Genomic DNA, 24,100 nt, shown 5'->3' with positions numbered 1-24,100 from the left:
CTGGGACGGGCGGCGGTCCCGCCTCCTCGGCGTCGTGGGCGCGGCGCGTGCGCGGAGCGGGCGGCGGTGGCGCGAGGCGATGGCGGCTGTGGGGCCGATGGCGGCCATGGGCCCGCTGCCCGCCATGGGCACGCTGCCGCCTCTGCCCACGCTCGGCGTGCCCGGCGTGCCCGAGCTGAAGCCGCTCACGCGGTACGAGGCGATGCGGCTCGGCCCGGGCTGGAGCCACTCGTGCCACGCCATGCTGTACGCGCCCAACCCGGGCATGCTGTTCGGCCGCATCCCGCTGCGCTACGCCGTGCTGGTGAGGGGCGGGCGAGGCCGCGCCGGGCCGGGGCTGGGACCAGGGCGGCGGCGGGCGGGCCCTCGGGCTGGGTCGGGGCCGACTGGGCTGGGTCGGGCCGCGGGCTCTGGGGGCGGCGGGCTGAGGGGCGGTGGCTCCGCGGTAGTTCCCGTGCAGGGCGATAGGATCAGGCCGGGCCCGAGCCCGGGGGGGAGCCCCTGGGCCCGCGGGCTTGTCCGGCCGGGGCGGGGAGCCCCGCCGGCCGGGCCGCTGTCGGTGAATGGTCCTGGATGCGCCGGAGCTGGTAGGGCCGCGACGGAGCGGCCGCGACGCCTCCCGCGCTCCTCCGGCTCCTCCGGAGGCCTCCGTGATGCCCCCTCGCCCCCCGCCGGGGGCCGCGCCGTGCCCCATTAACACCCTGCGCCTCTATTCCAGATGCAGATGCGATTTGACGGACTGCTGGGCTTTCCCGGGGGGTTCGTGGATCGCCGTTACTGGTCCCTGGAGGACGGTCTGAATCGGGTGCTGGGCTTGGGTTTAGGCTGTGTGCGCCTGACGGAAGCTGACTATCTGTGCTCGCACCTGACAGAGGGGCCACATCGCGTGGTGGCACACTTCTACGCCAGGCAGCTCACCCTGGAGGAGCTGCACACCATCGAGATCAGCGCGGTGCATTCCCGAGACCACGGGATGGAGGTGGGACACCCGGGAGGGGTGTGCGAGCTCTCAGTTAGCCCAGGGAAGGCGCCGCTTCCCTCCTGGGTCTGCCGGGCTGCCCTGGCCAGCCCGGCCGGGGAATGCACCGCAGGTAGAGCTGCCGGCGGCAGGTGCCCGCACCGCCCCCGGCATCGGCGTTAGGAACCGCGGCCGGGGTCGTGCCGCAGGCTCCAGAGCATAGCGAGCTTGAGCTTCAGCTTTTCCTGGTGTCCACCCACGCAGGGATGAGCCCCGTGTTACCGCTCGGCCTCAGGATGTGGGCGAGGGCCGTTTGCAGCCGGGGGGATTTGCCCCCTGCCCCGGGCCGAGTGCCCCGGACTGGACCGTGACCTCGGTGTGGTGATGTCGCTGTGACCCGAGTCCCTCCCGTGCGGGAGGCGCCTTCCTGCCCCCGGGCAGCCGAGCCCGGCTGATGGCCGGGGCAGAGCAGAGCCAGGGCTCCCGGCGCGCCCTCAGGGCGCTCGGTGGGCGTCGGCAGCCGTGTGAGCAGAGGCAGCGGGCTCTGGGTTGTGGCCTGGTTGAGGGGGACTCGTGGGTCAGCCGTGGTGTCTCCACGCAGGGCAGAGCTGGAGGGGAAAGTGGGACTCCCCATAGTGGCCTGGGGCAGCGGGATCCCTCCAAAAGGGCAGAAGGGGGAGCAGAGCCAGGGCTGGGCCGGGCAGGGACAACAGGGGCCTGGGGTGTTTGGGAAGGGGCAGTGAAGGGGCTCAGTGGGGGTGAGGGCAGGCAGGGCCAGGGGCTGGTGTGGGAGGCAGGGGCAGGACGGTGCCTACGGGCAGGGCGAGCCTGGGCCAAGGGCTGGCGGGCACTGGGTGAGGGTGTGGGGCAGAGGCGGTGTGGGGTGGGGGGGCCGGTGCTGCCGTGGCCCCTGCTGAGCTGTGTCCGTGCTGTTGCAGGTGATGGGCATGGTCCGTGTGCCCCTCTACACCCAGAAGGATCGCATGGGCGGGCTGCCCAACTTCCTGGCCAACTCCTTCGTAGGAACCGCCAAGTTCCAGCTCCTGTTTGCCCTGAAGATCCTGAACATGGTGCCGGAGGAGAAGCTGGCCGAGGCGGTGGCTGCCACGCAGAGGCCCAAGAAGTCGGCCATCGACCACGCCGGAGGGGCGGCAGGACACCACCACAAGGCGGGCAACGAGCTGGCTAAGGCGGGCAACGAGCTGGGAGAGAGGGCAGAGCACCCGGGCATGGTGCACGCGGGGGCCGAGCAGCAGCTGGTGGGGCTGGAGGGCCAGGCCCTGGCAGAGCAGCTGGCGGGGGCCGAGCTGGAGCAGGGCGCCGATGCTCTGGTGGAGCACGCGGTGGCTGATGTGATGGAGTGACGCCGCCGTGTTGGCGCTCAATTAAAAGTGGGTGAGCTGAGAGACTTGTAACTTTCCGACCCGTGGCTGGCTGCAGTGGCTGCCCACGCGATCCCACTGCCCGGCTGGGAGGGGTTGGGTTTGTCTAAAGCAGGGAAAAGCGATTTTATTTTTATGGCCATTAAACTCCTAGCGAGCTTTCCCAGATCAACCTGCACAGCCCCTGCAGAGAGTTCATGTGCTTACGTGAGGACGCCAGAGCCTTAGAATTATGCTTTGATTTCAGGGACGCACTGCTGCCGTCAGGTCCCCCTTTCATTTGTAAGGAACAAAACATCTAATTTTTTAAATGCCCTGACTTGGACGTGGCTGTGTTGGCACTGGGCACAGCTGAGCCGTGGGGCTTCTGGTCAAGCACCTCTGCCCGTGTGGCTGGGCTCCTGCTTGGGGTGCTGCCACAATGGGGCAGCTATGCCATGAATTCCCTCTGGGGCGTTGGGGATGCTCATGTGGGTCCCTACCTGGAGATCTGTGGGAACAGGAAAGTGGAATAAATGGCTTTGCTGAAAGTTTAACTCTTGGGATCGTTCTTGATGGCTGGTGCAGAGCCAAATGTGACCCAGAGCTGGGGAGGTGCAGCGTGAGGGAGCACAGAGGCCAGAGGTGAAGGCCTGGAGCTGTGGGTGGCAGGAGAGGTGTGGGCTGGCTCAGGTGCTGTACCACTGCAGCCCTTGAGAGTTTAGGTCGCTCCAGGATGGGATGTGCTCCCCAGGGCTCCAGGCAGGGGCTGGGAGCAGCTTGTCCCAGGTGCAGGAGGGGCCTTGGTCCTGGCTGAAGTGGGAACAGTCGGTGGGGAGCCCAGGGCTGCAGCTGCACAAGGCCCCTCCATTTCAGCTGAGCCTTAGGAAAATCAGCCCCTTCCCTGTCCCCCCTGTGCCTGCTCCAAGCTCATCCCTGGCTTGGAGCAGCTCCCCCAGGATACCCCCAGCCCCACGGAAAAGGGCCTGCAGAGCACAAGCAGCTGCTCAGAGGCGGAGTCTCTGCAGGGACAGACAACTGAAAAAAGGCTTGGTTTAATTGAAGATGTTTAGCGAGAGGTTCTTCAATAAATAATGGGCTAAGGTGAGGACAGGGCTGACACCTCAGGACAGGGTGGTAGGAGGGCACACAGACCAGTCACAGCTCCCTTGGGATGTGCGGAGTAGTGGAGTTGGGTTGTGTAAGGGGCAGGAGAGCAGCTGGGGCCACAGACACACATCAGCCCCAGGTGATCGGGAGAGAAGAGCTTCATTCTGGTCCAGAGGAAGCAGGTGCTGAGGAAAAAACGGGCTTGGGCTGCTAAAGAAACTGTCAACCAACAGATGTGTTAAGTAAAAGTGGATGAGCAAAAATACCCCAAACTGAGGTAACAGCTGAGGCTGGAGGGGTGTCAGGGGCCCTGAGGAAGCACTGGGGCTGGGAGAGGAGCTGCCTGCCCAGTGCCACCGGCCCTGCTGAACTAGAGGGGAGGCAGAGACATCATACGGGATGGAAGAGGCCCACTCCGAGGGCAGCCCTGGCTGGGCTTTCCATCAGGGCCCTGTTTTGACTCCTCGTGAACATCTCTTCACCTTGTCTTTGAGCCCCAGAAGGACCAGCATCTCCCAGAACAGCCTGGTGCTGGCTCCCAGACACCAAACATGCCAGCCCCCGAGGCTGCCTGCTCTCCAGCCTGGCTCTAGTCACAGCAGCTCAGCTCCTGCATCCTTTTATTAGTGAACTCCCACCCAGGGGCTGAGTCACTGACAGGGCTTTCTGTGCCCATCCAGGCTGCAAGGTCAGAATGTGCTTGTTGGCACTTCTAAGGCCCAGCTGAGCCCTATGTCACCCCCAGGTCCTGCCCAGCCCATCCAGGCCCTGCTCTGACATGGATCCCTCTGCTCCAGTCCCAGTTAAATAATTAGGTGGGAATAAGGAACATGATGCTGAGCAGAGGAAGAGCCTTGCCCAGGGCAGGGGGATGTGCCATGGGAAGACAGCAGGGCCCCTGGCCTGGCTGCAGCTCTGGGGCCTCCACACTGGCTGCACACGAGCTACTCAGTCCTGCAGCCAGGACATGGGCAGCCACTGAGAGACTGCCCAGCACAGCCCAGAGCCCAAAGCACAACGCTGAGCAGCTGGAGGATCCTCCTCAGCAAGGAAAAGCTGCTGTGGTCTCTGCACACATCCCATCCCTCGAGATCCTGCAAAATCCAGCCTGGAGCCAGGAACAGCTCTGAACCAGATTCTACATTCCCAGCTCCCCCCCCCCCCCCCCCCCGCTACATTCCATCCTGGACAAAGGCAGAAAGATCTATACAGTATAATACATATATATATTTCACTATGAAATAGCAATTTCATTCCCTGCCTTCTACTTTATGCATCCTGAATTATATACTTCTTTTTACATCACTCCAGAGGGCTGGTGGGGCTGGGTAGTTTCTCATGCGAGGCAGTTGCTCTCCCTGGAAGTTACCCACAGGACGCACCAGCAGCTAGCTGATGTGGCAGGACCTAAACATGATTCCCATTCCCCGCTTTGCCCTCCCCCAGCAGCAAGGGCAGACTCTGCCCTGGCAGCCGGGGCCTGCTCAGGCTCTCCCAGTTCATGTGAATGGTTCCTCAGTGCAGATCCGTGAACCTCCCGCAGCTGCTCTCAGCAGCTGTGGATGGAGCAGGAGCAGCAGCTGAACCCCTCGACATCCCGGGCACGGGGAGGAGCAAACGGGAGGCGAGGGGAGTGGCGGGGACAGTGCAACATGCACACGGGGAGGTGACGCCAGGGGCTGCCGCACAGCCCGGCCCGCCCAGCCCACGTGGGGAGCCGGGGCTGCAGCCCCAGGGTGAAATTCTACCAAAGGTCAGTCCCTGGGGAACAGGGAGTCGCGTCCGGGGGCTGGGTCACTGGCCACGAGCTGTCATCGCTGGAACCAGTGCAGAGCCAGGTGTCAGGTGTCAGGAGAAACAATCCTATGGAAAGAAAAGAGGGCAGATGTTTTAGGGAAACACTTAGGGAAAGTGTGCTGGGGAGCCACTGTCCTGGAAACGTCAGACACTGGCAGCAAATGGGGCTTCCAGTTACTGTGGCTCCCTCTCTGTGGGCGCTGCACCCTGCTCCACCAGCTGGGAAAAGGAAAGGGACAGCACGTTCCACCTGCTGTTGGGGTTTGGGCTCCCAAAGGAGCCCAAGTAAACAAGGTCAGAATTTGATTTCCCTTCAGGTGAAACCAGCAGGAGTTCAGCCGCTGGCTGGAGCTGGAGCACAGCTCCACCTTCCACAGCAGCAGGGTGAGCTCACTCCAGGATCTCTGTCAGAGAACAGGGGCCGTGGCAGGGAAGGGAGCTGTCCCCAGCACCCACCTGTGCTTCCTGTGCACCCCCAGTCCGTCACATTGTCCGGCTGTACTCGATGCTGCTCTTGGCAGAAATGCCAGACCAGGGCAGGAGGCTGCAGAGGAGGCTCTGGGCTTGTCTGTATATCCTCTGGGGAATGGAGCATGGGCTCAGGCTGGCTAGTGTGGAGCCAATGTGCTGTAGGTAGTCAGTGGCCACCAGTTAAGGACAGCAACACTTCCACTGTAACTTGGGAAAGAACATAAATGACTCCTGGACCCGCCCTGCCTGCAGGGACCCCTGACACGGTGGAAGCCACTCAGCTCCGTCAGATCTGCTTCTTGCAATCAGTGCCTCCACCTCTCTGTCAAAAGCAGGTCTGCTCTGCCCTGCACAGGATGGCAATGTGGGAATGGCAGCCCCAGCTTGTGTGGGAAACATCAGCTGCCAGTTCCCTTTGCAAGCCACAGAAGATCCTGTGAGAACAGCAATCCATCCACCTGCCCAGGGAGGTTGGAACTGACCAGCTACACCCAGCGAGGATCAGGCTTCTTCTCCACGATCCTTTGACCTGAAACAAACTCCCTAAGTCAGTGTGGGAGCAGCCTGCTGAGATCCAGGCCAGCCCAGACTCACAGGAGACCCCAGGCCACAGGAAGCAAGACCAAGGGATTCTCTGCCCTATTTATGCCAAATCCTGCACCCTACAAGCCAGAGCACACCCAGCACTTGGGCCTAACACCAGCACTCGCTCTCACTGGCATCCAACTTGCTCCAACCATCCTATCACATAACCCTAACATCACCTTCCTTATGGCTTCAGATTAAACCCACATCTGAGCAGGTTTCAGGTCCCACATCTACCCACACTTTGCTGTTGTTAACCCCAAACAGGCTTTGGCCTCTGCTCAGCAGCCTGCAGGGAAAGGATATAAGATTGTCCAGGGTGGGTGCCCGCCGTTGATGTACAGGACGTAGGTGAAGCCATCTTTGAGGACCCCTCGGATGGAATAGTAATAGGGGAGATAGTGGTGCTGTTTAAAGTCTCTGTTTTCATAGAAGTTTATTGCTGTGTTGTTGGTGGTGAGCACGTGCAGGTAGATGGCTTTGCAGTGGTCCTGGGCAGTGGTGGAGATGTGATCTTTCAGACTCTCAAGCAAGAGGGAACCTGTTGAAGGGAAAGCAGCAGGATCACAGTGTGTGCACAGCCCCAGGGACCCTCACCAGTGTGAGGGTGTGTGGGCCCAGCTGAGCCCTCCTGCACCAGGGATTGCTGCACACACCTGGAGACCCCAGATCCCACCCAGTTCTCACAGGACCTTCTACATGGTCTCCATACATGGTCTCACCTACGAGCACGGCTTCAAAACCCAGAGATTTTAAAGACACAAACCTCTGATGCAATAACCACAACGATGAGGCAGAACTTTGACAATACGGCCCATCCCCAGCAGAGCAACTCCTGGCTTTGGGGAAGGTCAGTGACTCATTTGCAATGGTATCAGTTTCACTCCATACATTTATTTTAAAGCCATTTGATATAGCAGAGTGTCAAAACAGGACTTCAGGAGCAGGTTATTGTATTGTGTCTGCTGAACTTGAATCAAAATCTAAGAACTGCTGGGATTTTAAGATGCCTTCTAAGGAAGAGTGGAGACAGTCTCATCCAATCTGGATTTGCTGCAGTCAGCAGGAAAAACCAGACAAGGGTACAGAGGATACTCCAGCCCCAAGAGACAAGACCTGGGGGTTCACCCACACCACCTCAACATGGCATGAGGGACCCAGCAGAACCTGCACGGGAACTTCTCCCAGCAGGTGTGGTAACACCAAGCTAAAGGATCAGCCTAACTCACAGGGGAGATGGCTTCTGCTGTTTCACAATCCCCAGGGCCTGTCACACTCCCTGGAGGAGCCACAGGATTTCAGAGCAGAAGTCAACAGCACTGACTTCATGTTCTCTTGATACTTAGTGAGAATTTGTATCAGCCAAGACCAAAAAACCACTGAGACATCGACAACGGAGCAGTTCAATTTTGTTATGAGATATTCCAGTCTTCTACCTCACATAAATCCAGCTGTCCTGTGGTTTAACAGCAGAGAACTAGAAACCAAACCCTTTTACAAAAATCAGAGGAAAATCAGAGCTTTAGTGTTCAGAAGCATGGCTGGAGTGAAGAGCCTCCTGCATGAAAGGCTACAGCTTCAAACACCAGTAGAAAAACTCAAGGGTCTCAGAAAAAGCAGGGTTTTTAGGTTGTGTTGCTACAGGTGCAAGCTCAAAGTTTTTGAAAGAGCACAGCAACACAATAGGCAGATGGAATGGATACAGGAAAGACTGACTCTGAAAGGAAAAAATTCCAGCAAGATGGAACTGGGAAAAAAAATTAGGATTTGGAAATTAAGAGGAGACTGAAAATCACCATATTTTATAGAAAGATCTCTTTACCACCCTCTGTGAACATCATTCTGTGCTATCACTTTCTTCTTTGTACAGAAAATTCTCTGCAGTGGTGTTGTAATGGAAGGTTTAAACACTGCTCTCACCAAGGACTCTGTGATCATTTCTTTATGTATCCTCTAAGTTTATATCTGTGCACACATGCCTGGGGGAGAAGGAAGGACTTGGAGGTGCTGAGTTATACCCCTGTCCACTGAAGAGACTCCAGGTGTGCACCCCTGGGCCACGCTGCCAAACCCGGCCCATTCCCTCCTGCAGAGCAAAGACCCACATCCTGCCTGGAATGGCACCTGAAGGGCAGCACTTGGTGACAGAACACCACTGCTCTCAACAGAGAGAAAGCTTTTCTGACTCCAGGGGTTCAGATGGCTGCAGGAATGCTGCACGTGGCAGCAGACAATCAGAGCTGACTTGTACATTTGAGATCTGATCAGGCACAAGTTACACTATTTTCCAGTTCCCTTTGTGGTTTTCTCACAGTTCGTTCTATCTGTTGAAGCTGAAAGATTAAAAAAGCAGCTCTGTTTTCTGCCTCAGAGATCAGACTGCTAATACCCAGAAAGAAAATAATTTCAAACCCTGCTTCTGGGTGAAGTTCTTACACTTTCAGTCTCAGCAGCAGTAGTGTGAGTTTTTGGTGTGCTCAGCTGGCCCCTGGGAACAAGACTGACAAAGGCCTGCGCTCTTTGGAAGTATTTGCACATTGTGTTGTGCCCACACCAGTAAAAACCTCCCAGTGCACCTGCACAATCCCACCTGCTGGTCCCAGTCATGGGTAAGCCCTTCCCATAGGGATACTGCAGGGAGATAATACTGCAGCTCCTTCACTCACACCCACTGGCCACACCTGGCCAACAATACCGACAGCTGGCACTTACCTATTCCGTGTTTTCTGAACTCCTTCACCACTCCAAGACTTAGGATGTAAGCAACTTGAGTGTCCACAGGAAAATTGGAAGCTAGGATATCTCCATCCTGAGTAGAGATAGGACAGGTTATTTAATAGGGTACCTGGGGAGGCACAGGAGAAAGCAAGAACCCTGTACTGGAACACCTGAAAACAAGGCTAAAGCAGGACACTTCTCTTCCATGAACAGACTTAGCTGAAGCTTTTGGAACGGAAGTTAAAATATCCAAGCATGGGGCTGTTCCTATTTTCACATCATCCTCCCAGAGGCAGAACACAAACCATGCCTTTTCCTACTGTTGGGGGTTAGATTTGTTTCTTTTTCACTTATAGAATTTTTCCCCATAAGTTGCTAGGAGACTAACTGCTGGGTACTTGACCAAAACAAAGAGATGGCCAAAAGTAAGGAGAGGACTGTAACATTGGGGCTTCCCTTCTTTTGTCTCTGGGAGTTTCCCTCGGAGGGGGAAGATAATGCTTTTGGGGGGCAGGTAAAGGACAGGGCTGGAGGCGGCTTCACTCTCTTGCTCTCGGCATCAGAGGGAGGACGGCCAGGCTGCTGCTTGCTGCGGGAGGAGTTCACTGTCACCACCAAGTCCGGTCCTGGGAAATCTACCCCCATCTGCTCGTGCGCCCAGGAATTCTGAGCTCCTCCTCCTACCCCGCTGGAGCCGGGCCGGCCCTGTCCCGCCGCCGCCCATTCTTCGGCGCTGCTTTGAGGGGTTTTTTACTACTCTGTGGTCCCGCACCCCCCTGCCCTGCCGGGACATCCCTGCCCTGCCAGCTACCACCGCGGAGTTTCTGATCCATCCCATCCACCAGCCCGGGATCTTCCACCATTCCAGCTCGGTGCTCTCAGAGTCCTGCAGGGGCTCCGAGATCAGACTGCCCCGGGCTTTGTCAAGCAAAGCCCTTCGAGGTTCCTGCTTCTGTTTTGTTCTTAATGCTGGATGGAGCTGTTGTTTGTTTGCCTTCTTATACACACTAGTAAAGAACTGTTATTCCTATTCCCATATCTTTGCCTGAGAGCCCCCTTAATTTGCAAAATTATAATAATTCGGAGGGAGAGGGTTTGAATTCCCCATTCCAAGGGAGGCCCTGCCCTCCCTAGCAGACACCTGTCTCTCCCAAACCAAGACACCGACCTATGTACATTATTTGTGGGTTCAGGGACAGACATGGTTGCTTTCTTCACCAGAAGGATTCAAAGCACCAGTTCTGGAGTCACCCAGCAGTGTTTAGACCAACCCAGCAAGTCCTTGTGGCCTGCAAGCTGCACCTGAGCTCTGCCAGCTGGAGACCTCTGCGCTGCTGCGGAGGACAAGGAGCACGTTCCACAGGCCCAATTGCCCAGAGCAGTGCCTGAATTCCTTGGCTTTCACCTTGGTTGGAACAAAAGCCTTTTGCAGAAGTTGCTGAAGATGCAGCTTCTGACTTTGATGAACTTTGAGATTAAGCCAGACAGCTGAGGTGAAGAGATCCATGTGCTACTCTGTGCTCTGGGCTCCTGTGCACCTTGGGATCATTGTTTAACCCCAACACTGAGGGCCTTCCAGGAGTTAGGCACTCCCTGCACTGCCCCTGCTTTTTTTTAGTGCTCTTCTCCCATGCTGTCTTCACTGACCATCTCTTCTTTCTCTCTCTGGTGCACTGGATTGTCTCTCCTGGCCCTCAAGCTCTGTTATCTCTGAAGTCCAAGCTCTGCAGAAAGGTTACCTCCCTTCAGGGCTCGGGACAGGCACCGTGTAAAGGGAGGAGTTTCTGCAGGAAGTCACCAGAGTGACTCACCCAGTACAGCTAAGGAAGCTCCTAAGAAAAAAAGAAGTTTGTGCTCCCACAGCTACAGCAGCCATGGCCAGGGCCTAGCCTGCAGGATGTGACCCCTCAGCTCCCCACGGGGCCATGCCCCAGCAGGAAGAGCCTCTGTGGTGCCACGCACCCAGCCCTGCTCCATTAGCTGGAAATCACCACCTGCTTCATTCCTCACATTAACTCAAGATCACATGCCTGAACAGGGGAGGGAAAAACCCCACCCCAAACAAGTGCCATTCCCCACGACAGGGGGTGGATTTGGATTCTGTCCCAGGGGAGTCACACACCTCTTTGTGCACCTTCGTCCTGCTCTTGATCTCTGCCACTATCATCCCCACGATGGAGCCTCTGTACGTGGCTGCCAGGGAAAAGAACTTCTTGTTGGAAGTGATATCTCGGTACCATGAGTCAGGGTACCTGGGAAGGAAGCAGAAACAGGAATGTTTGTGGGTGCAAAGCCCATGGGACAGGCATGAGATGCTCCTCCACTGCAAACAGCTGTTGCATCCCATTTGGTGCCATGGGCTCTTTCAACATGTAATGGCCTCCTGCCTTGCTAAGAGAAGCACATTTTCATCTTACAGTCTTTGCCCAGAGCTTTCACATCCATCTTTAGCAAGTTATTTTTAAATGCAAGATCCATCTGCCCTCATCTAAGAGTGTAAGGATCTCATTAATTTGATACACATGTAAAAAATGCTGCATGTTGATAGGAAAAGAAAAAAAAAAATCACACCACCAGCCTCCAGCTCTCCTCCTCCTTCTGCAGCTACTAAAGGGAAACTAATATATGTTCATTTATTTCCAAGGGAGAGTTCAGCAAGTCTTGCTTTTAAAAGAAATCTACAGACTCAAAATATTATGAATGCTTTTGCTGATTTGTTATGTTTTATTCAATCTTAATTATAATCTGCTAGAATCCTCTATAAACCTTCTCTGTGAAGCTGAAGCTAAAAATCCATGAAGTCTACAGCTGTGCTTTCCCTGGATGTCTTAGGCCAGAAATCTGCCAGTGTCCTCCAGAAAAGCTCCTGTGAGGTCATGGGCATTTACCAAATGTGGGTCTGGGGAGCTGGCCTGGGCCAGGCTGAGATCAGCTTTAAGCCAGACTACAGGAGGAGCAGCGATCCAAGGGCAGTTCTGCTGATTCAGAGCAGCCCCTCAGGAACAGCTCCGGGCCAGTTCTGTTCAGCTCTGAGGGTGCTGTCCCAGCTCCAGGACACAACTCCCTTTCACAAGCACAGGGATGCTGTCCTTTTCCCTGGAGGTGTCCTCCTTTCCCCATCTCATTCAGTCCTTCTCAAGAAGCTGATCCTTTTCCCTTTAATGACAAAGCCCATTTTCCTGCCAAAATCCGCACACAGGAAGTTTCTGATGACTCCAGCATGCTGCAGGACAGGCAGCAGAGGATCTTTAACAACAACAGCACCACAGCGCACAGAAGATTCCCAACCTGCTGCTGCTGTCCTGGCAACAACCCTGAGGCTGCAGAGAGTTGGAGCAGTGCAAGCTGACACCATTTGTCCCGAGGCCCCCCCGCCGCCCAGACATCACATACTCAATTGGGAACCAGTCTCCACAGAGCTGTTTCACGGTGTCTATGTCATCGTGGCAGAGCAGGCGCAGGTTCACATCCGTCAGTGCAGTCGGGGGCACCTCCTCTGTCATTCACGCCTGCAAGGGAAGGAAGCACCAGAGCAGAGATGGAACACAGGCTCTGATCCAACAGCACCACGAGGGGCTTGCTAGGGATGAAGCTGCTTTTCCCAGAAAAGTTGAGTTTGCAGGAGAGATGAAGCAAAACACGGCAACAAGAACCTGAGAAGGGACTCAAAGCTGTGCTGGCCATGGGGCAAGCCCAGCTCACAGCCCAGCCTGACCCATCCCTCCAGCCCCACATCCAGGCACATCCCCATCCCTGGGAGCACAGTCTGGTGACTCTGTGTGCAAGAAGCATGTGACCACCAGCCCTTCCAAAAAGACATTAAATGAGCCTACAGTGTGCCAAGTGTACCTTATGTTACATGGAGCTCTTCAAATGTCCCTGCAGGACCAACATTTTGTTAAAACAAAACTGAACAAACAGCTTAAAAAGGAAGCAGTGCTACAGGAACATTTAGAAAGTCCTCTTGCACAACCCTGCCATCTCCAGTGAGTACATATCGCAGAGGATTCCAACTCTTTAAAGTGTTCATTTGTTTAACCTATGCTGGTGAAATGAGATCTAGTTTCACTTCCCCTCATTGCTGTGTGCCACAGCTCCTCCCAGCCCAGCACAGAGCGCTCAGATACAGAAATCCCAGGACACCTTTTCTCCACAGCCCTGCCACGATCTGCTAAGCACAAACACAACACTTGCTGCAATGTTTTCAGCCCTTTTCAACAAGTACCAGAGGGAAAGAAGCAAGTGATAGCTAAAGTGGCTGTAAAAGCGTTTGTAGCACTGATGGATGACTGAAGAACATATTTTAGGCAGGACAAAGTCCCAGGAGAGACAGACAAGATTAGTGGGGAGAGGAGGAGTCATTTCCTTCATCTCTCTCACTCTGACCCTCCCAGGTAAAAGACCCAGACCAGGATGCAAATTAAAAAAAAAACAAAGCCACCGCCCTTAACAACAACAAATTACTAAAAATTTTTACTTTCTTTTCCCAGTTTTAAGTCTCGAGTCTTGGTTTCAAAGCACCAAGTTATAAGGGGAAAGCTGCACAGAGCAATGTTTGTCTATGCCCTGCTGTGAAAAGAGTTGCTCAGCTCTCCAGTGTTCCTGATGAGCTCAGAGCTCAAGGAGGAACAGACATAAACACACTCCTCACTGGACTGCATATGCCATTTGAGCAGCTTCAACACAAAAATTGTAGCTGGCAAAGTTACAATTGCCAGTTTGGTAATTTTAAGTTGCCAAATTTACCATTTAGCAATTAATTATTAAGTTACTAACCTTACTTGGACAAGCTCTCAAGCACATGGTGGGATTCCCCGGGTGTCCTGTGCAGGGCTAGGAGCTGGACTCAGTGATCCTGATGGGTCCCTTCCCTTCAGCAGAGTCCATGATTCTACTCTGCCTGTTACAGTCACTCTGTGCTGAAATGGATCACTTGTTCCTCTCCAAAGAATTCCTTAAAAAGCAGCACAGCTATTTCCCAGCCTGTTCTAGGACTGTGGCTGCATGTTCACTGAGCAGTCCACAGCACTCACAGTCAGTCCAGGTGCCAGTTTCAAAACAACTTCAGCACCTACAAAGCCTGCACTCCTTGCTGCCTTTAAAACTTCTTTTACACTCTCAGAAGTGGCTCAAGCCCTCAGAGGCCAGACTTGGAATCCATACCCTGTCACAGCAGTGCACACACTCCCCACCCCCAGCCTCTGGTGACCTTTTAAGAAGCCTCAGCTTCACCCCATGGGACCCTGAAGAAAAAAGGACAAAGATTTGCTAATCGACGCCACTGGTGATGCTGTGGACCCCAGTCTGACCCCCCCACCCCCGCTGAAGCCTTTGCTGAGCCATTTCAGAGCTGTGACACAGCACAGGATCATTTTTCTTGCAAAGTTTCAATGCTCCTGTAAGGGAATACCCCTTCTCAGCATTAATAAATCAGAGAGAAATGAAACCACCACACCAGAGCCATGGTTTTGCTAATGAGTAGAAAAGAGAGAGGAGAGGCAGAGCCAGCACAGGACACATTCCTGTGAGGATTAGTCCATGTGTATTTAACACCATACTCTCACAGAGCTGGGCAAGCATTACGCATTATCCTGCAGCTGAAGCCAGCCTCAAAAAAGTAATCCATGACTGTTGAGTTGAACAGGATAATCCCCCTCCCCTCAAATTCAGACACCCACGGCTGGTTGTGTTTGCAGGGACTCACTCCATCCATAATGTGATTCAATCCAGAGGCACCAGCACATTTAAAGGACATTTGGGACACCTGTCTGCCACCATGTCCTGCCACAGGGGTTTAGGAGAGCAGACCTGTGCCCCTTCCTCCCTGGCCAGGTGTCACTGCTGCTGGAGGAGCTGTGGTAAGTGGCTCCTATGACCAAGAGAGAAGAAATTCCAAGCAAATCAATTCCCTTCATATCCAGGTGACAGCCTCTGGGTCTTCTGGGATGCCTGGAAAAACACCCAAGAGCAGGTCCTGGCCCTGGGCACAGCCTGTGGCAACGCTGTCCTTTAGCACAGCCGAAGTCCTCAACTCAAGTCTCAACCAACACAGTGACCTAAGAATCACTTTTAGAGTCAACTTAAGAGGACAAAATACATGTTCGAAAGCACAAAACAAACCAAAAACACTATCAGTGTAAAACAAACACCTGGAAGCTAAAAGGGGGTTTAGAGGCAGCAACTCTGAAAAGTTCTGCTTGAACACAAGTTCTGCCCTCTGAAACCAGATGGTGGCTTACTGTGAAGCCAAATGCAGCCTCCAGGGACATGTGGTTAAGTCAAGGCCACTTTGGAAAGTTAAAATGAAGTTATCTTCTCTCTTTTAATATCTTTTTCTCAGGTGTCAGCCTTTGGTTCACATGATGGCCACAGTCTGGGGGGTGCCATGGCCAGCACTGCCCACTGCCTTCCCTCCCAGGGGACACAGCAACCTCACCCTTCTGTCAAAACAGGAAGCACTTGCTCAGGAGGATTACTAAATGAGCCAACATTTCATATTTCATTTAACATTTCATGCTTATGAAGGGATAGTGCAGACAAACATTTGAAAAAGCCCCGAGGACACCCTCTTACAAAATGCTGCAGTCAGGAGCAAGTAGAACTAGAAACTGAACATTTCATTCCCTTTCTAACCTAAAACCTGGAGATATTAATGCATAACAAATTCATTTCAAAAACACAGGAAAGCATAAAGGTTTTAAGCATTTTTACTAGTTTTCTGCCTTGCTCTGTTGAAGCAAATCTTGCAAAACGTTTTTGCCTCAGGTGTATTGGGTAGTTCAGAGGAACTGCTGAAATTCTTATGACTGACAAATATTTAGCAGTAATGGAAGTTGGATGAAAAGAAATAGTAAATGCATTACTAAATAAGCCAACTTGACATATAACTTTAAATTAAAGTACATTGTGAGGCCTGAACTTACTCTTACTATTTATAAATGATGTCATAAACCTTTGGCATTACTAAGCTGTGGCTATAATGAGCTAAAGAACAGCATTTCACAGTTCTGTCTAAAAGGCAGCAGAGCCTTTGGCTCCAGCACTGGCCCAAGCCATGGCTGGGCCTCCAGGAATTGTCCCTGCTCACTCAGCAGGATGGAGCCAAGTGCAGGCACTGACATTCCCACCACGAGCACTCCCAGGTCCTGTGGAGAAGGAGCAGTTCTTGTTTAGAGCCAGCTGCAGGAACAGTTTATTTACATGGACCAGTTGCTTCAGAGCTAAGACATCTCAGCTCAAGCTTTTCTCAAGAGCAGGAGCTTTTCATTCCCTCTTAGAGCTCTTGTATTAAAAGAAAAAAAATCCTAATAAAATCTACGTAAGATCACATTTTTAGAGAGACAGGCAGCCATACAGAACCAGCACTCTTAATCCAGCAGGGTGTCCAAATGAGGATAAAGCCTGATGCTTTGGCAGGCAGCTGCTTAAATGAGTTTGAAAATCCCTTGAGCACTTCCATACCTACCAAAACCTTGCCAAGTGGTTCTCCAAGTTCAGATTTCCCTTGTTTATCATTGTTAGACATGTTTTAACAATGTTTCTGCCTTATGCATCTTGCAAAATGAGTTGGATTTCACCAGTGAAGAAGACGCTGGTTTCATTAATTTTGACTTCAGCTTCCATGCAGATAAGCTCGTGAAATTCCCAAATAAAAAAATCTATGATCTAGCAACAAATATCACTGAATTTCCTAGCAGAATAAAAGCCTATCTAAAGTAATCTAAGACTAAAGTCAAACAAATAGTAACAAGGTTTGTTTACAACTCTAATTCCCAGTCAGGGACGTATTGACTTTAAATTTAGTGTTCACACAAAAACCAACGTGAAGGAATCTTCTTCACTTGCAGAAACAAAGCTGGATCGAAGTTCATCAATACCTTTTACTTTACTTAAAAGCTCCTTGAGATCAATTCATCCTGCAGAAGGCAGCAGAGCTGCAGGGAAGAATAAAGGGAAGCCCTGGCAGGCTGTGGGTGTTTATAACTGGATCCCACAATTCAGGCACACCCAGCCAGCCCGGGGCCCCGACACCTCCAACATTAAACAGTGCAGATCCTCAAAGACTCGGGATGAGGATTTTCACCTCAGGAATTCAAAGTATTCACTTGGAGCACACTCCTGCTGGATTAGTAAGGATTATCTGCTGTCCTTCCTCCGAAGGAAAAGATTAAGTTCCTGCAGACGAGTCCCAGGGGCACAGCAGGAAGGGGCTGTCCCCGAGGAACGGCAGTGACACCAAACAACGCACCGGGCACGGGGAGCCCCCGTCCTGTCAGCTCCTGCCCGGCACTGCAGGACGTGTCACAGGGGCTCCATTTCACTTTACAGACACTCCCTGGGAGATCTGCACGCAGGGACAGAGGTGGATTTCCTCGTGCCTGGTGCCCTCACACCAGAGGCGCTGCTCCAGTGTCACCACCAAATCCTTGTTTGCAACTTCAGTCGCAATCTGGACAGTCCTCAGATCCCAGTAACACAAGATTTCCAGGAAGGAAAAATTAATAACATTTGGCATCCTCTCTCACTTGTAAGTAAACAGGATCAAACAAAGTCCAGAGAGAATTTTAAAGCTACCAAAATGCAGGATTTTAGCTGTGACTGAGTACCACAGTACCCAAACCAGCCATGAAGTCTGCTATTATCTTCCAGAACACCAACAGGAATTTTCACAGCTATAAGTCTCTCTACCTCGTGCCATCTGGCACTGGGGATTTGATTTACATTAAGCCATTCAGTCTGAACCAGTCTAATTCCACAAAGCAGTAAAGATTTCCCTGCTGCATTTCATTTTCAGCTTACTGTGTTTTTAGGTTACTGGTCTCGCAGGGAATGTTGCACACAGACACCTCTGTCACCAAGTTCCTTTCATTTAATACAATGAAAGCGCAACTGGATTTCAAAATATCATGAATTCATTACTAAGAATCTCAAAGAGGTGCTTCCAGGACTTAGGGCAACATTATCCAGAAAACAGGAGTCAAATTTTTTAAGATATTTAAATACTTGGCTTGACAGCTTCTCAGCACTACTTCAAGTACGGCCATAGAATAAGAAAATATAGGTGGGAAAGACCCTTTGGGGTTTAATCCAACTTAGATCAGCTTGCTTAGGCCCACATAATGTCAGTGAGGAAGAAATCTCTTCACACTTCCTGGAATCAGACCAGTTCCTTTGGATCTAAAGGCACAACTGGAAGCTGGGGCATCTAATGTGCTGCCTGCACCAACACCGCCAGCTCTGCCAGTCTGCAGTGCAAGCACACCTGCCAGGGCATTTGTCACACTGTGTATCCATGTAATGCTCCTGCTCCTTCTAGGAATGCCACAGGGGTTCGTTTGGGACAGGCAGCACACAAAGCTGTGTACAGAAGGTACAGCTCCCCTCACTCCCACTCTGTTATGCAAACTGACAGAGCCTGGAGCTCCGGTCACACACTGCTCAGTGATTGTCTCCCCTCCACCCCTGAACACCCATCACATCCCACAGGAGTGCTGCCCAGAACTGCCAGCACTTAACTCCCTGCATTAGCAGACGCTTGGAATGAGTGAGATTCTTCATGAAAAATCTAGGACGAAATGACTGATTCCATGCCCTGGTCTGAAAAAAACCACAATAACGTGGGGGGAAGCAGGCTCTGATTGTGTGACTTTACAACTGCCCAGAACACCTTCTGATCCACGTTCTTCTGCCTTTTCTACCACAATCAAAAGCACTCAGCCTCAAAGCCCCCCGTGGAGCTCTCAGGGGTGTGCAATAGCTCAAGACTTGGCACTCCTTAATATTTAAACTCCTTCAACAGCAGCTTCTTTCCGTGCAGGAAGTGGCCTCCCCAGGCACCTGGCCTGGCACAGCCCCCCGGAACACACGAGGTTAATCCAGCCCTGCCCTGTGGACCCCACCTGTCCCCAAAGCACAGCCCAAGCACTCACGGGATTCTCTTGGGGACATCACTCTGGAGAAAGGAGTTCGTCAGTGCCTGGACTTTCTCGTCCAGGAAATCCATCCAGGGCAGTGTGCTTGAACAGCACCCCACAGTGGAGGAGGGCAAAACCCAGTGAGCTCGAGGAAAAGAAAGTTTTGCTTGTGTTGTAAAGAAAGCCGAATTCATCTCAGCCCCAGGGAGGCTGGAGGGTAACCTGGGGTTGAGATAAGACATCTGCACCTGTGAACTGTCAGGTGCCCTGAGCCAATTATTAATAAAGAATCACATCTTCCTGAGAGAGCCAGACTGATGTGGCAGGAACATACACACAGCCGAGCCCAAAGTATAAAAACTGGACAATTAAAAAAGGGAATTTTGAAGGAAGCAAAGCATGCTTCAACCTGTGTATTCCTTCCTGAGCACCCTGGCAGCGAGCACACAGAGACCAGCAACACCCCACGTGGATTTGGGTCCAGCCATGCACTGCCAACACTGTGTTAAGCTTCTGCTGTGACTTCTGCATTTCACCCAGCTAAATCAGACTCCCACTTCACATCAAATACACCAAACAGGTCAGTTGGATCTTACATTGGATATTACACCCTCCTCGTGTGGAACAGCTACAAGAGCTTGGCCAGAGCACGTTGAACTCTGACAGCCAGGGAGGCAGCACTGCCACACACGGCCTGGGAAAACCATCCTGGCAGACAGCCCTCCTCCTAAAGGCTCACCCCAGGCGGCTCAGACTGTTTGTCCTCAGCTCTCAAATTCTGAAAACACCGCTCTAAGAACGCGTTTGTGCCTTGTCTGCAGCTCCACACAACTCTCCACTCCACCCGCACGGAGGTGTGCACACCAGGGCGCTGAAAGCCTCCAAGGCAAACACCCACAATCGCTGTCATTAACACTGTGGCCTCCAGCCACGAAGGATCAGGATTTGAAACAGGCCCCAAAAGGACAGTAAGAAGTGAGAAAGCAAAATGTAGTTCTGCCAGAGTAGCAAGCATTGGTTAGTTCCTAGAAATAAAGAACACTTACTGTTAGTGAAAATCCTTTTAAACTGTACCCCTGATCTTCCACACACTCTGAGCCAGATCTGGCAGACTCCCAGCAGCAGAAACATTAATGCTTTACATGTGGGTCGTTTTCTGGGCTGTTCTCTCACCTTACAGCTCTGGAAATATTGCTGGAGCCGTGGATTTCACAGGAGCCAGTCCCCAGATAAAGGGTCTTTAAAGCATACTCCACAAGGCCTGGCTTCCTGCTGCCCCAGATACAGCAATTCCTCTGGGGAACGGCAAACAAGAATCTCTAAGAGGGTTTTGCTGTTAAATCTTTCCTTGTTAAGAGGAGGAAGGGAAAATCTGCTTTGTGACAGTGGCACTGTGGGGAGTTCAAACCCAAGGGTCAAAGAAGAGGCACACTGGCACCAAGCTCCTCGCTGGAGGGGACATTTAATACACAGCAAGTTCCCAGCAGGTGCCTCTTCCTCCAGGAAACAAACAAAAAAACCCCAAATGATCCATCACATCTGCAGTCCTGCTGCCCTTTCTAAGTTAGAATAAACAGCCACACAGAAAATGTGTGTAGTGACTGAAAAAACAGCCAGAAATGCAGCCTGCAAACCCCTGGAGAAGGGAATTTGAGGCTGCCTCCATCTCCTACACACTGTCCTCATTCTGGAGCAGCAATGACAAAACCCAGCCCCTCCACCTGCACCCTCACAGGAGACACCGACACAACGTTCCAGAGGTTACTGCAAACAAGGTGCTCTCAAATAAAATAGATTTTGAAAAAGCTTGAAAAGAACATTCCTTCCTCAGCTGTCAGACAAGTGCCCCAAACTTAACACCTCTCCAAGATCCCGACTTTAAAATTTGAGCCAAAATGCTCCTTTTCCTCTCCTTTTGCAGCAGTTTTCCAGGCACGAGACACTCAGGTTCAAATCAAAAACTCCACTGCTGCTGTTTTAAACTAATAACGTTTAAAATGGATTCTGGTATAGGTGTCTGTGCTGACAGTAACAGTAGTAAGTTGAAAAGCAGAAATAAAAAACTTAATTAAAAGCTAACGTTGGAAAACGGAGCAGCTCCTGTTCCCAGCTCTCTGCAGGGAGGAAAGTGGGTGGGGGAGACACGAAGCTCTTCTTGCAACACTCTGCACTGAAGCCACCAGACACGCTGTGACTGGTTAAAAACCAGCCAGGTGGGAGTGACCGCACTCTGGGGATGATTTTGGAGAGCACTTGGCTTCCGAGTTTGCGGAGGAGGTGCTCAGCTTCGGCAAATCTCTTCTCTATCCCTCTGAACAGCTGAAGCCCAACAGGCTCTTTAAAAGCCCCTGAGCTGTCACTGAAGGGAATCCCTGTGGCCTTGAGCAGCAGGGAGGCAGAACCACAGGAATTCCCGGGTCAGCCCTGCCGGGAAGTCCCCCACCTGCACCTGTAATTCCTCAGGTATTTCCAGCCTCAGCTCCACCTGCTCACGGCAGGATTACACTGGGAGGGGCCGGGTGGGAACAGGCAGGAAATGAGGGAATGGCGTTTGGGAGGCAGGAGCAGCTCCCAGCAGCTGACGGGCTCTGAGCCCAGCGCTGACCATCCTGCCCCAACCCCTGTATTCACAACAGCCCCCCAAAAACCCCATCCCCACATGCAAATACAGATCATCCCTCCTGGGAAAGAAATAGCAGCAGACATGAGAGAAGCACCAGGCTTTGTAAATAAAACTAAATGCACGTGCTCTGTTAAAGGCTCTAAGACCATTTCCTGAATTCCACTGGCACTTCCCACAAGGTTTCATCACATCCAGCTCCAGTCTGGATACCAGGAGTCAGGATGGTTGGCACCGGTTTAGGAAAACAAGTGAAAATTCAGAATGGCACAGGTTTTAGGAGGCATCCACAGGACACCCACTTCCCAACTAGTCAGACATGAGAGGTCAATCTGCCTCAAGCACATCAAACAACCCGCTGAGAGAAACAGCAGCAGCTTCAGAGAGCAAAACATTGTCTCAGGGCCACTCCTGAATGCTTCTTCCTCTGGCACCAAGTGCGGGAACACTAACTAGAGCAGTTTACAAGATGTCACAGAACTAATTTTTAACCTGCAAGAGGAAACCTTCTGCTGTAAAAGCCTGATCGCGGTCACTGCTGCTGAGGGGGGCAGGGCTGCTCAGGTTTGTCTTGTAAATGAGCTCACACAGTAATTATCACCCACGGGGACAGGCCCAGCAGTTGGGGCTCTGGGGGGCTGTTTGTTTGTTTTTCTCACCTCACTTGTGAGAGCCTGCTGGAGTTTATTCCAACAGACAGTGGGGTAACCTGAGAACACACCACAGTGCTCCCAAAATGCTCCCACAAGTGTCCTCCATAAAGACTTCTGAGGATACTAACCCGCACCACGGAGAGGCTGTGGCAGATTAAAATAAATTAATTATAAGAATTAATTAGATTAAAATCATCTAGGAAGAATCCAGAGTGTAAAGAGAGCCCATTCAACAGGTTCATGATAACTAGATGGAAGAAGAGAGGAACAGACAGGCAACAAACCTGGCTGATGATCCTTTGGGATAGGGCACAGATTTCCAGGATGGCAAAATCTAAAGTTACTGGCAGTTGCAGAAAGCTCCCACAATGCCAAAAGCCAAGTCAAACTGTAAGCTGGTAGATTAGAAAGAAAAAGGAATGCAGACATTTCCAATTTGTGCCGACCACTGCAAGGGGAAAAAGCATCCACAGCGAGCTCCCTGAGAACATTAGTGGCTCAGCAGGAAAGGAGGGCACAGGGAATTATCAGAGCAGACAGAGAGGGAAAAAGAGCCATCTGTAAAGAGTCTGGTCTGAGGTAGGCACAGATATTTAACGCCTCTGTGTCCGAATGAAAGGCCAGAGGGGAGGGAAGCGTGGCCGAGGCTCAGGAGCTCAGTACCATCGCCCAGAAAGGGCTGGGAGCTGCTGCAGTGCAACAAAACCGGGATAAACCAACACTTATGAGCAGGCCGAGTTCAAACTCAACTAGGTACCGTAGTTAAACGTTTAGACAGCTTGCAGTGGGACACGATAATAATTTGATGCCTGTAATCAAGAGCGCATTGTCCGAGATGCGTTTTAGCTCCTGGCCGGACACAGCAATGCCGGTGTTACCTCTGAAAACACCCGGCGGCGAACGGAGCGACCCGAGCAAACCCCGCGGGGAATAGCCCGACCCGGCCAGCCGCCACATCCCGGCCTGCCCCGGGGAAATTGGGCCGCCGAGGAGGAGGAAACGGAGACGGCCACAGGCGACAAGAGCGGCACCGAGCTCTCCGGTTACGGGGAAGGACACGAGCACAGCCCGAGGCCCCGGAGCCGCGGCCACCTAAGGCCGGGAGTTGCCATGGCGACTGCGCCGGGCCCGTCCCGGACAAAATCACCACGACAACGCCAGCCCCCTTCCCCACCGCAGAGAGCCCCCAGACTCCTCCCCGCTCACCTGCGAGGGGCGGCGGACGCGCCCTCAGCACATCCCGGGAGCGGAACCGGACGGAGAAGCGCCGGGCGCGGACACCGGCGGCACTTCCTCAACCGGGGCACCGAGCAGTAACGCGCCTCCCTATTGGCTGGCAGCCGGACACGTGACCACGAGCGCTGCGCACGCGCACAGCGGCGCGCCGGTCCTCTGAGGCCGCGGGGGCGGCGCCCGGCGGGGCCCACGGGCCGTAATTAAGGCAGCGGGAATTAATTAACTAAAGGGGCGCCCTGGAGCGCAGGCGCTTGGGAAACAAGGGCTGGGGCTGGTCACGGCCCTGGGTCACCTGGCCGGAAGTTTCCCTCAATCTTTCAAAGGAGTAGGAGGCAGAACTGTCGTGCGGTACAAGGACTTGATGCCATTCATGGTTCTAATCCTGAAATTAGCTCTAAAGGGTTTTTCCTTGCTGTTGAAGCTCTAAAAAGTGAGATGAGGCAGGATATTTCAGTCGGAAAGTACCTACAACAACTGCCTAGTCCAGCTGCCTGACCAAAAGTTTAAGATACTATTTTTATTATGGGTTCAACTCGACGGACTGGAGGTTGGACCAGGTGATCTCCAGAGATCCCTCCCAACCCTAACTCTCCATTTGTTATTAACCTTGCATTTCCTCGGTTTCCTTGCCAGCTGTTCCATTCAATCAGGTTTTCCCACCTTCCGGCTAATTTGCC

At 52.7% G+C, this 24,100-nt stretch overlaps 2 protein-coding genes across 3 annotated transcripts; one reads left to right on the top strand and one right to left on the bottom strand.

Annotated features, from left to right (window-relative positions):
* Positions 1–58: 58 nt before the first annotated feature.
* On the top strand, positions 59–2,876 carry NUDT16L1 (nudix hydrolase 16 like 1). 2 transcript variants are annotated; one of them, XM_066198451.1, is made up of 3 exons: positions 59–304; positions 719–979; positions 1,897–2,876. In XM_066198451.1, exons 1-3 carry the CDS (start codon positions 80–82, stop codon positions 2,320–2,322), a joined length of 912 nt encoding a protein of 303 aa, XP_066054548.1. In that variant the 5' UTR covers positions 59–79; the 3' UTR covers positions 2,323–2,876. The 2 variants fall into 2 exon arrangements, with proteins under 2 accessions (XP_066054548.1, XP_066054549.1); XM_066198452.1 differs by lacking the exon at positions 719–979.
* Positions 2,877–5,202: 2,326 nt separating this feature from the next.
* On the bottom strand, positions 5,203–23,579 carry NAA60 (N-alpha-acetyltransferase 60, NatF catalytic subunit). The gene is made up of 7 exons (XM_066198453.1): positions 23,394–23,579; positions 12,394–12,509; positions 11,123–11,252; positions 8,995–9,091; positions 6,589–6,823; positions 5,683–5,866; positions 5,203–5,292 (listed from the first exon to the last, which is right to left on the bottom strand). Exons 2-6 carry the CDS (start codon positions 12,501–12,503, stop codon positions 5,710–5,712), a joined length of 729 nt encoding a protein of 242 aa, XP_066054550.1. The 5' UTR covers positions 12,504–12,509; positions 23,394–23,579; the 3' UTR covers positions 5,203–5,292; positions 5,683–5,709.
* Between the last annotated feature and the right edge of the window lie 521 nt (positions 23,580–24,100).

This window comes from Chamaea fasciata, unplaced genomic scaffold, assembly GCF_029207755.1.
Source record: "Chamaea fasciata isolate MVZ Bird 193981 ecotype frontalis unplaced genomic scaffold, bChaFas1.0.hap1 SCAF_16, whole genome shotgun sequence".
Classification (NCBI taxonomy): domain Eukaryota; kingdom Metazoa; phylum Chordata; class Aves; order Passeriformes; family Sylviidae; genus Chamaea; species Chamaea fasciata.
The sequence above is the reverse complement of the archived record's forward strand: the minus strand, read 5'-3'. Positions and strand labels throughout refer to the sequence as shown.